The 12,824-nt window shown below is 34.5% G+C and overlaps 1 protein-coding gene across 5 annotated transcripts in view; it reads left to right on the top strand.

The window, feature by feature from the left end:
* lmo3 (LIM domain only 3) overlaps positions 1-10,615 on the top strand; it is a 114,999-nt gene extending 104,384 nt beyond the window's left edge. For 3 of the 5 annotated variants that reach the window (XM_039769433.1, XM_039769432.1, XM_039769434.1), the window contains exon 4: positions 9,668-10,614. In XM_039769433.1, coding sequence (XP_039625367.1) covers positions 9,668-9,773 — 106 coding nt within the window. In that variant the 3' untranslated portion in view covers positions 9,774-10,614. Of the gene's footprint in view, positions 1-9,667 lie in introns of all 5 variants that reach the window. The other 2 variants (XM_039769430.1, XM_039769431.1) reach the window with 2 other exon arrangements.
* Positions 10,616-12,824: the final 2,209 nt, after the last annotated feature.

Here is a 12,824-nt window from a genome sequence, read left to right as displayed (position 1 = left end):
CAGAAAAGTGTGTGTGTGTGTGTGAGGCGCAATTCTAAATTAATAAGCACAGTTCAGGATAAAGTGATAAACTATTAAAATGATTCTTAATATTCTCATAAAAACACATTTTAAAGGTGACTAATTTGCATACAGAGGAGGCCTCTTTATGTGCAGATGGTACATTCTTTCTTGAATATCACAGTTATTCCAGTCAGGAGTCATGTGTAACAGTGCTATCCCGGGAAGTATTGTGTCAGCTGACTTTTGACCTGGTATCTCTAGCACTGCTTAGGCATCCTCACCTCCTAAGAAGTTTAGCTTTCTAGGGTAAAGGAACATTACTTTAACTTGGAATATTATTGGTCCAATACAGCATGTTAGTCACATTTTTTATTGTAGTGTTGTAATAAAAAAAAAAAAAAGAAAAATTGCTGTTTTTTCTGGAATGCAGATGTTTTGGTGCAAAAACTCACTGCATGGTAATAATTTTTTCATATTTAATTCCTTTTGCCACATGAAAGTAATTCACTTTTTTATTTTGCAGTTATTGTTTCAAAGATAATTTTTGTCATCTTTGAAAGCAATTGGTGCAGTTCAAGCACATTTATTCTTTGTAGTGTTTACTGACAAACTTTATTTTTGTATGTTGAAGGAGAAAACAAAGCAAGGTAAAGAATGTCTTGCTTCTGTTTAATATGTTACAAGATTGTCCAGCCTTAGAAATATTGCCTTACAAATTTAGGACCCACCACTGTACTGATTATTAACAGAATATATATAAAAGCTCCCTGGTATTTATAAGAACCGCATAATTATTTATTGTTATCACATAAGTAATCCTATTTTCTAGCAGTTCTAGGGTTTATCTCACTGATGCATGAAGTACGTGTAAGGCTGATCTACTGTGACACTGTTGTCATGAATTTACAGTTAGATGTGTATATTTAAATTAATTATATTAATATTTTAATATATTAATAGTGTTTCGGTCTGGCAAAATGTTTTGTGGAGTTTTGATCTCAAAGTTGTGACCTTCTTGTAACAGCTAGAGAATATGTGCAAAAATCTTAATAGCCCAATTTGAGACTGCAGATCAAGAGTTACAAGGAGAAATTGTAGTAGTAGTATCTTTCCTGCTTAAGTAATAGAGTCAATAGCAACAGCTTTGGACCTTAAGATACGAGTGTGATATTCTATTAAGTTAACATAAAATGACAAGCTGTGATGCATGGTATGGTAAGTTCTCATCAAAATATTTTTAATGTTATTTCTCATTTATTAAGTTATCAATCTCAATAATATAAATATAAAGTTTTGAGTAATTGTAGATGTTTTGCTTTTATTTCAAACAGTTTATTCAAAGAACATAATCAGAATTTGTCAGAAGTGAAAACATACCATCAGTTAAACTGAAAAAGACACACCTGTTTGAGTTTGATTCTTCAGTATAACTGTTTGTGCTCTTAGCATTCTAGTTCTATCAATTCTTCTGAATTCTCCATCATCAGGTACTGTTCTACTATATCCCATGAATAACAGTTTTAATAACTTGCACTCCATATGAAATAGTCATAAGTCATGCACTTACTTATGGCTCCATCTGTGACTGGCCATTTTGCTGTATGTAAAACTGGCAATAAGTCCGTCACAAAGTGTAAAAGACCTTGCAGTTGAGGCTCTCTGGGTCTAGTGTTGGTCACCAGTACGCATACTTTAACATCTGTTACAGAGTAGAACAAACTGGTTAGCAAGATTGTGTAAAGGAAGGTGGTGCGGGCCGAATGCATAAGAATTAGCCATATGGAGCAGTGCTGATCAAAACAAACCTTAAAGGGTCCTATAAGAATCAGAAAACATGAGATCCTGTAAAGTGGTAATAATAATAATAGTAATGAAATATTTATTATTTACAAGGCATTTCTATCTTCAGAAAAAAGTCTAAACCGTCTGCACAGATTGGAAACAAAAAACATATGCCCACTGTGTTAGGCATGATTTAAAAACAAAATGAAGATTGGGTCTCTGAGTGCAATAATATACTGTATAATACTTACATATGTTTACCTACTCTGTGGCCATTTGTTGGTTGCAGCATCAATAATGAAGAAAGACAGCCTGAGAGACTGCTACCTCGGCAGCTCCACCACTGCTTCTTTTACTGCTTCTATGATGAGTGTATCATTCTATGGTTGTTAGCAATGCTGCCAGTATGTGATAAGCAAAAAGCGTATGACCTGTGTGGCCTGTAGCAGCTGGTTTTGGCTATTTCTATTTTTATTATGCCCCCAAAGCATAGTGCAAGTCCTTCAGGCTTTAGGTCCAAGTTTGCTCATTCAGTGATGTGGCTTAGAGGGAAAATAAAGGCGTTGTCTACCACAAGTTTGGTGTTAAAGAATTGACCACCTGGCTAGCGACAGAGGTTGCAGATCCCATTATCAAGTGCATATTCAAGGTTTAACATCAACTCATCTCTGCTATACTCCCTTATGCCTTGACCATTAAAGTTCTCAAGTGGTACACAATACAGACATCACCAGTTATTTCAAGCAAGCGTGTCCTTCATGATCTTCAACTCCAGCCATGAAGGGCAGAGCATTAGATGTGATTTTTCAAATCAAGCCAGAAGTTAAGAACCTAGAGTTTACTATAGAAGTGTAGCTAAACTTCACATTGCACAAATTTGAGTCTTTCCTTTTTAAGTGTTTTTGATGGCTTCCTGCTCCAATAACTTAGTGTGCCTTTGCTGTCTCTTCTAGAGATGCATTCTGCTTAAGAGGAACAGTTACAGATAGCACCCAGTCTTTTGTCTGCTTTACAAGTTGCAAAATAAGTTTTAAGTTCACACATATTAAAGACATTTGTGTGCTGTATTTTCAGTTTTGATCTCTGCCATTTCACTTTTGACTCTTGTGTGTTTATTGGGGGCTGTTTTATATAATGATGATTCTTTTTTTTGCGGTGAGGGGAGACTGCAGATGGTAAAACTTTCTGTGTATTATACCACCATTATGTTGACATTGGTCATACCTTACATCTTTCATGAGGCTGCAGACTTTCAGAAGGGTTGTTCATTGTGCACTTTAGTCATATTTACTATTTGGAAGCAAAGTCTTTATAAATCATTTTTGTTGCTTCGTATATAGCTACTATTGGATCTGTATAAGGAAAACTTGCTTTTTTATTTGTGTAAGAGAAGATTGCTGAATTATCTGAGGCCCCTCTTTCTTTGTTTTTGTGCTAATTTTAGCATTTGAGCCTTTTCACATTTCTAAATACATCTTTTTCTACTAAAATCCCTTTAAATCCCGATTTCATAAGAGATTTGTATTGTCAATGAACAGGGAGTGACACTTGAGATTTCTGCCAGTACTGTCAGTTTATCACTTGTCATCTTTCTCTTTCTAAGAGATACTATCTTTAAGTATCGCTCATCTTGTACAGCATTGCAAATCTTGTTTTTGGCTTGTCACTTACAGAGGAAGGTTCTTTTAATTGCTGATTGTGTTTCAGATATTAAACCTTAAAAACTCATTTTTTTCCATTTGTGAAAGAGAACAATTTTCAGTCATTCTTCAAAAAGGAACTTCAACAGTGTTTGCATTTGAACTTTGATCATTTAGTGATTGTTCTTGCCAAATATAAAACAGTAAGATAACAATAAACCCTAAACCAAGCTGCTGATTCAAATGCTTAATGGAACAATGGATTTGAAACAATAGTGTCCTTAAAAAAAATTATTTACTAGACAGAGATGACAGGTGTTTTTCTTTGCATTAAAAATGAAGTAAAACCAATGTAAATAATAGGACTTCCTGTTTTTGGCTGCTACAGTAATCTAATGAAACTGAGACAAGACCAACTCATACTGTACATGATTGCATGATTTGTTGTAACGATTTGCTAATTTTTAGAATTTTACATATAATTCAAAATAAACCTCAGAAAAGCAGCAAAGCCTGCTGCTGCTTGTTTTTGGAAGGTAACCAAGTTTCAAAAAAATATACTCAAGTTGTCATCACATAATGGTCTATCATTTTCTATTCTCAAAATGGATTACACAGATGCATCAACTCCCAAAACATTTTAGAAATTTTAAATTAAAGTACCTTTTCCTAAGTGATGTTTGGAAGTCTTCATTTTGAAATGCCAATGCATAGTAGATATGTAATACAGAAATATAATAAACACTGACAGTCTAGTAAAGATAACTGTGTACAAGAGAGGTTGGGAATGTTTTGAGATGAACAAAGGAAAACCTTAAAATCAAGAGGCACTAAAGGAAAAACACTAATGTTACACCCTAGTAGGTCCTTTTTTTACTTGTACAAAAAACGGGACCCTCGTCTATGGCCTATAAATAGGCATGCAAGAGCTTGTTTCTCCTAACCTTCCCAGAGGAAGCGAGATTTAGGCAACCTCCTATATTTGACTCCTGAGAACAGAAGAAAGCAATGAAACCATGAACCTAGCAGATCAATTACTTAAAGCATTAGCAAAGCCCAAGCCACAGTGACACGCGGTGGTCTCTTAAAGAGTCACAAGCATCACAGCCTTCTTAATTTCCACAATTGCCAAAGATCTGACAGGTTATGTTTTGACAAGAGCCCTTTAATCTTATTCCACTCGTAAACCTGCTACCACCTTTGTGCTCCATGGGAACATGTGGAAGCATGAGCACCAGTGGGTGACAGGAAATGTTGCTGCAGCCCATACAAACTATGGAGTATCCAAATTGTTGATTCAGTTATACAGTTGCTGGGATTGGGAAAAGAACAGAAATTGTTTAAAAAAAAATAAATAAATAAATCCAACACCTGATGAACCTGGGAAAATCGAGGCAGACCATGTCAAATTGTTTTTCGCCTTTAGTAAGTTCTTCTAGTCGGTAATTTTAAGTAAAAAAACAAATTAATAATTTTTAGGAAAACAAACACTCAAGAGAAATTGTTTGCATAAGTGCATACATCTTTCTTAATAAGGGTTTCAACTTTGTTCAGATGTAATCATCTCATTTTATATTATACACAAAGGGTAATTTTCAGTTGACTCTGATTAGCTAAATGAAATCTGCTGTTCCAGGCACATTTCCATGAAGTTTAATTGCATAATGCAGAGAAACTAACACATCTTTATGAAATGTTGATAGGTTCAGGTCAGTAGAGGAATATAAAAGTATTGTATAAAGGCATTACATACTGTATATCATTGAATCATCATTGGAAGGAGAGGAAATGCAACATAGTAAAGAGCAGGATACAGCTTCAAAATGAATGGCAAGGCGTGGAGAAAACAAGACTACCAAGAAGCAGATGGCAAAGCTAAAGCTGTGCTTAGTTAATACAGGACTCCAAAACCAGACAGACTGCTTTAAGAAGAAGCAAAACGGGCTTCCATAAAGTAATACACATATGCAGATATATGCACAAGACATTTAAAGTTTATTATTTGTGTGTGGTTTTTTTTTTCAAAAATAATCAATTTCTCTTTCAATGAAGGTATTGCTGCTTCCAGTGTTTTATTAAAGATGATAAACCCGTTTGTTTTGATTTCAGCCATTATATGAACAAAAGCTGAAATTTGAATAAGGGATGAAAATGGATTAAAAAAATTAACAAAACATTATTTGCTTATGCAATTTGTATTTATTAGCAAAAATAAGAACAGATTTACGGATTTCTCTGTAATTACTGAGATGTTTTATACTAGTGACACAAATCAGGTTTGGATCCTGGACAATTCATCGTCTGCATGTAGTTTACATATTTACTCACATCTGTTTTTCCATGGATACTCCATTTTTCCTTCTACATCCAAAGCACATCTGTGTTAAATTAAACCTTTTATTTAAATTAACCTTTTCTAAGTGAGTGAGGGTGACTATATGTACTGCTTGGTTCCTGCCTTGTGTCCATTTTTTAGGATGACCCTGAATTGGATTAAGTGAGTTCTAGACCAGATTTATGTCTATCTTTAAATCTGTACACATACTGTAGCTGCCCAAGTTGGGGAAAAGAAACATGAATCATTTTATTTAAACTGGGAAATGTATTATTCATTGTGATGCATGGAATTTGCTATCAGATTTTCAGTTGCCTTCCAGTGGTTATTTTAAGCAGCCATTGCTAGCACCATTAGAAACCATATTTGAGGGCTTTTCTGATTATTCAAAGACTAACCATTGTAGGTCATTTGATCATAGTAAAAGATAACAATAGTGAAATAAATGAGAAAAAGAAAATAACTTTAAAATAACACAGTCGTTGTGAAATATAAAATAATGTTTTATTACTAAATCTAAATACTATATAAAGCTTGAGCCCTCTGACTGAAAGGTGTGCATGCTGACAGTTCGGCTGCTTGTAACGTGTTATAAGCACAACAGGATTGTACAGTATGCACCTATTATGGCACTAGAAAATGATTTGTCTTTACAAATTTATCAGTTCTTTTTACACCAATGAATTCTGCCAGTTGTTTTATTTCATTTAATAATGATGTAAGCTCCATAACACTAGGTACTGCAGAAAGTGCCAATGAGTTGGAAAAAGATGATATCAATGGACACAGTTACTCTCTGAAGGTTTTTTTTTTTTTGTCTTAGAGGTTGGCTGTGATATTTTTTTTTTTTTTTGCTGGCTCAAGATAGAACAATTGAACAGTCAAACTTTATTTGACTCAAAGGTGAAATGTAGCTTTTTATAGATGCTAAAGGCATATAATAAAAACAACTCCCCTCAATAAAAAAAAACTTCTGAATTTGCTAAAGATAAAAAATGGCTTTCACAGAAATTTTCACTGGTGGGCAGTGGTCTCTTATATCCATCAACCTATTTTATTTCTGAACCCGCTTAATCTGGTTTGACGTACATCTCAAATCTGGAACCAGATCATGGCCATTTCCAGACTGTGCTATAACCCAGCTTCTCTAAAAATGTCTCTTATACTTTTCATCTGTAATAAAATAAAATTTTGTCCTATTCTGTAGTGTTTTTTTTTTTTTAATATGTTTATATTTTTTTCTCTTTTATAGCCTATCCTCAGTAATACACAAGCTGTGTTTTTATTTTGAATAAATATGTTCAAAATGGATGTATTTTTAAATGTATGATTCAAGGAATATTACAATTTCTTTTACATTTTATTTCGTATAAAGTACCATAAGCAGGTAATGTAATTTCAAAAGACTTTGCATTACTTATAGATTCGAATTTAGAACAGCATTTCATCTGGTTTTCAAACATTGCTGATTCCTTTTTTTTTTCTTAAAGCATAAAACATATTAATAATTTATCTGCTTTTACAACATTAGAACAGTATCAAAATTACTGTGCTTTGTGCTAACATGAAATTCAATGTAATTTAACCTAGAAATATTAATCTAATGGATATCAGCTAAAATGCGATTTTCAGTTAACTATTTTCCTGAGCTGTGAAATTGTATTCTCTACTGTAAAGTTTAACCTGTTTGTGTTCAGCACTGTATTTCTGGGTGCATTTCACCTATTATACCTAACCTTTTGGAGTTTCAAAAAAACTAGCGTAACTGTTCTATCAAATGTGTAGTAATTCATGATCTAGGTGTAATAGTATTTACAAACTCTTAATGATTTTATATTTAGTACACAATTATGCTTTCTAATGTGATACTAAATTTTTGTATTTACAGATCGTTTTTCAACACAATGGTTACTTGCTGTGCCCTTTTTATTATATACATGTAGAGCATATTTTACAAATAAAAGGGATACGTTTGCATTTTATTTTAGTAATAACACTGTGTATTTTCAATAGTGAAGTAAAAATATATCATGTTGTTGTTTTATATTATATTTTAACATTTTACATTTCAAACTTACAAAAAATGAGCAAAGCACTTCATTTTTCACTAAAATGACTAATATTGCTGTCTCACAGCACCAAAAAACTGTATATAATTTGTACTTTTTCCCCATGCACGTTTGGATGTCTCTGGCTCCTGTTCTTAATTAGTGACTCTAAATTGTCTCATGTGAGTATCAGTGAGCTTTTTGCATTTGTGGTCTCTGCCATGCTACATTGCCAAATTCATTGCCGGTTCCTGTCAAGATATGTTATGGCTTTTCATGACCTAGAATTAGTTTGAGCTGGTTTGACAATGTTATGCTTTATGTTTAAATATCTCATAAATATACGTGACTGACTCATGTCTCGCCTAGAGTTGTTTCTGTGTTTGGGCCCATACTGCAGAGTGAGGCTGTAGCTCTCCATGATCCCATGGTGGAATTTGCAGGCTCAGGAAATGCATAGAAGGATATGTTTTTAACATGCAAGTGTCAGAAAAGAAAATAAGTAATTTGTACTGTACTGAAAAGTACTTTGGAAATAATAATATTATTTACAAATGACTAGTGGTTTTTAAATTAGTCTGACTTCTGGCAGAGGAAATTTGTACCTGTCTGTAAGTTATATTATCATAATAGCCACATTACCTGTAAAAGACAGATAATAGAATAAATTAAAATATATTTAATATTTCTTGTCCTATGTGCACCTTCAGTGTTTCTCGTGCACTTTTCTTTGGTTTTCTCGTGTGTCTGAACCTCTCTTGCCTAGTGCTCCCTTTTTTTCCCGTGCATTCCCATGAAGCCTGCTTCTAAGACTCGCTCATTTCGAGGCACCTTGCTCATCTCCTGTCCACTTGTATACTTCCTGTCCTTGAAGACGACTCTCAGCATGCCTTCTATGTCTTTACTCCATTTTGGGCGTCTCACAATTTCATTTCATCTTTCAATCGCATCACCAAAGCCAAACTGACCAATCAAATTACTTGGAGGGACTGGACACACATAAATATTATCATTTTATTATATAGCAAATTTATAGTAGTTGATGTCAGAAATTTCAAATCTGAAGTCCTAATATCATGATTAAAAGCCTATAGTTTTGAAAGTAAACCAAAATTACAAGTATGTAAAATCATACCAGCATTCAGGTCCACTGTCAAGTTCCTGTAGTGCCAAGCACAGAGCTGCCAATGCTGCCAGTGTAAAATGTGTTTACTTAAATTGGATTCTGTATTGGATTGAACTTGCTAGATGAGTATATTTATTTTATTTGATCGATATGTCTCCTGATATTACTGTATATTGAACAGAGACATAGCCAGGAATTAATTTCGGAGGGGGTTAAGAAAGTACAGGAAACCTACTTCTGCCTGAGATCAATCAGAAACTGTCAAATATATTTCAGGGTTGATGGGTTCAAATACGAAATTTGCCTAGAGATGCTCCTATGATATCGAAGCATAAAGTTCAGTCATTGGTGAAGCAGTAAGTTCTGTTGCCTGATTGCTACAAAGTCCTAGGTTTAAATCCTAGCCTGGATTCTGTCCATGTAGAACCTGCACATTGTCCCCATGTCTCAAAGGGTTTTTCTCTGCTTTCCCTTGAAATCTCAAACACAAGTGTTTTAGGATATTTGGTGCTTGTAAATTACCCCAGGACTAGTGTGTTCTGAGATGAACTGGTGCTCCGTCCAGTGGTTGAAGGATCCTTTGATGCAGAGTTGCTGGGTTGAGAAAGCTGTGACCCAAATGATTGATGGATGGCTGTAACAGTGAAATATGAAAATGATTGGGTGAGAAATAAATATAAAACTATGTAAGATAAGTAACCATGCTGTTTTCTACCTTTGTTCCCTTCTGTAGGTTTTGCGTGGGGGACAAATTTTTCCTGAAGAACAACATGATCCTGTGTCAGACAGACTATGAAGAGGGTTTAATGAAAGAAGGCTATGCACCTCAAGTTCGCTGAATCTGACTCAGGAAAAAGCAAAGAAAGGGACTGCATTTGAAAATGAAAGCACTAACTATTTTTAGCATTTACCCCACATGTACATAAAAAAGACAGAGATGTGCTGTATAGATTAGCTATAGTGAATGATATAAGGTGGAATTATATGGGAATGTAACTGGCAAAATCGTTTTGCTTTTCAGAGATGGTTCTGCCCTTCATCTATCCCATCCCTCTCAGCAGCACAGGCCTTATTGTATGATGCACTGAATGCTGTGGTGGACTCAGATAGAGCCCTTGTTGTGTTGCTTGTATGTATGCAGGGTTACAAAACTACTGAAACGAGAATCCTGCACTAGTTAAAGCTAGTGTCAGTAATTCATTTGAACCACATGAAGAAGATGGTGAAGCCTGCCCCAACAATCTCAGGTGTAATTAGGATCTAAAGAGGTCTAATTATCCCAGTCCATTTACTATTGATTGTTATTGAATAAGATCAGTCTTTAACTCAGTTCAGTCTAAATCCACAGTACCGTAAGAAAAGGGGCGATCTTAGACGGGAGTGTGTTGAAGTGCGCTGTGTATGTACATACAAAACGTTTTTTTTGCTTGCTATTGTGAAAAATTTGTTTTTATGTGTTATTTGGCATGAGATGTTTATTTTCAGACTACTCTTGTACATAATGTACTGTAATAATTGAAGCACAAATGTAATACAGTTTTATTGTGTTACCATTTGTGTTTTTGTGCTTCTTTGTACTGTTTAAATTTAGTGAAACTAGTGTCCAATTTGTTGTATTATTTCTGTTCTGGCAAATTTTAATGGAGATGTAACTTTATAGTAAAAAAAAGTTAAATAGTAATATTATTTCTGTTTGCTTTTCACAAGCACAAATCTCACAGTTAACAAATACCACCTAACCATGACACACTCAGAATATTTATTCACATTTCCAGTGGGCCATGGATGCATGTGTGAGAGCCCAGACTCCACTATATTAATACAACTAAAATGGATTGAACTTGGAAGAAAAGACTACACTAATTAGCAATCACAATAATATGCAAGCCTCATGGTTTAATATAAGGTATTAAATGTAGGACATAGAAAAATTAGATTTGAAAACACAGTGGGAGGTCTGAAACTTGAAAGGTCTCCCCATGAAAAGGAGCAAGTTTCATAGTGGACTCGTCACAATCAACATCCAGACTGTTCAGAAGCCAGTAAGGTGGCTAACAGAATGTTGGGTTATACAAGTATACCATGATGTGCAGAGTACAAGTCAAAAGAGTTTATGCTTAATCTCACCTGGAATACAGTGTGCAGTTTTGGACTTGGGCTATTAAAAAAAAGACAGTAACATTAGAAAAAGTCCAGAGAAGAGTGGTCGGGCTCATTCAGGGGAAGGGAGGTACGAGCTACGAGGACAGATGAAACCTTTTCAATTTAAGCCGGCAGAGATTAAGAGGAGAGATGATTGAAACTTTTTAAATTATGAACGGAATCGGTACAATGGATCAAGGCTGTTGTTTTAAAATTAGTTCAATAAAAACACAGGGACATGGTTGGAAACTTGTTAAGGGTAAATTTCACACAAACACAAGGTTTTCTTCACCTAGAAAATTATATACACATGGAATAAATATCACTAAGTAGTGTGGTAGAGAGTAGCACTTTAGGGGTCCTCAAATCATGACTTAATGTTATTTTGAACAAATTAGGTTGATAGGATTGACAAGCATTGTTTTTAATGCTCTAAATATAGGCTAGTCCCGAGTTTTAATTTCCAACAGTCTATAGCATCAGTTGCTAATTCTAAGGGATTGAAGAACATTACTTGAACTTGATTTCTTGTTTATTTGGCTCACCTTGTAAAAGTAATTGGCAGTGTGTTTTTACACCTATTCTAAAGCTTGTATATTTTTTCTTATGCACTGTACAAACTAGTTGATTTGTAATGAAGAAAGGACACTGGTGTGAATGACATTTAATCATCTTGAGTACATCTGTCACGTTTCATTTGCCACCTGTTTCTGGGCATCAAGAATTAAGCACTTAAATATATAAACAATTGGAAGAGAATGTATCCAGCCCTGTAATGTTAAATGCGGGATTGCAATATATACAATATTTTCTTAAATAGTTGATATCATAATCAAGGGTGTAATGCATTTTCTAATCGAAAAATGGGTTAGCTACAAATCTACTTCATCAACATGTCAAGAGAAGCAAAATGGTGAATATTACTGTTAGAAAATATTTCATTTACATCTTAATTCACTCTTGAGATAAAAACATGATGGGAATTATGATGGCTGCACAAAAATACTCTTTCTAAACTTAAGCCATGGTTAATTTTGGCTGATGTGTAATGTCTAGCTTGCGATTGTGGTACCATAAAACTGTGTTTACTAGTACATGTGTAGTTGACCCTTAAAATGGAACCATATGATGATGTGCACACTAAACAATGGGCGGTTATTGAATTTCACTTGGTGCTAACAAACATTCACAAGAAAATGCACTTTACAGATTGTGGGTTCCAAGAAAGGTCCAGTGTTGGAGCTCACTCTCACCAGACAGCAACAGCAATCAATCTGGCACTGCTGTAAAATGCTGATGAGGACCTACGGATTACAACCAAAAAACCTGAACATGGGCTGTATGTGCAATGCACAGGAATATTAAAAATGTGTGTGTACTGGGTTCTACAAAACTTATCAATTACAAAACTTTGTGCTTAGATATGTTCTTCCATTACAGGGCTGTGGGTAAAAAAGTTTTTGTTACATATCATGATTGACGATGAAACACAGATCTTTCACTTTGGCCTACAGATCAAAAGACAGTTTATGGAAATGCATCATCTAACTTCAGAAATAAAATTAAAGACTTCTAGTCATGTCCATTGATTTTTGAGATTCACAACGGGTTATTTTAATGGACATTATGCTTCACGATCAAAATGTTGACCTAGAGCTTTCCACTAAAACCCTCCATCATGACAACGTACAACCACAGACAAGTTAGAAAACAGACAAAGCAATCAAAACAAACTCAAGTGACCTGCC

Source organism: Polypterus senegalus, chromosome 11, assembly GCF_016835505.1.
Source record: "Polypterus senegalus isolate Bchr_013 chromosome 11, ASM1683550v1, whole genome shotgun sequence".
Taxonomy (NCBI): Eukaryota; Metazoa; Chordata; class Cladistia; order Polypteriformes; family Polypteridae; genus Polypterus; species Polypterus senegalus.
Note: the sequence above shows the minus strand (reverse complement) of the source record. Positions and strands in the feature narration are given on the sequence as shown.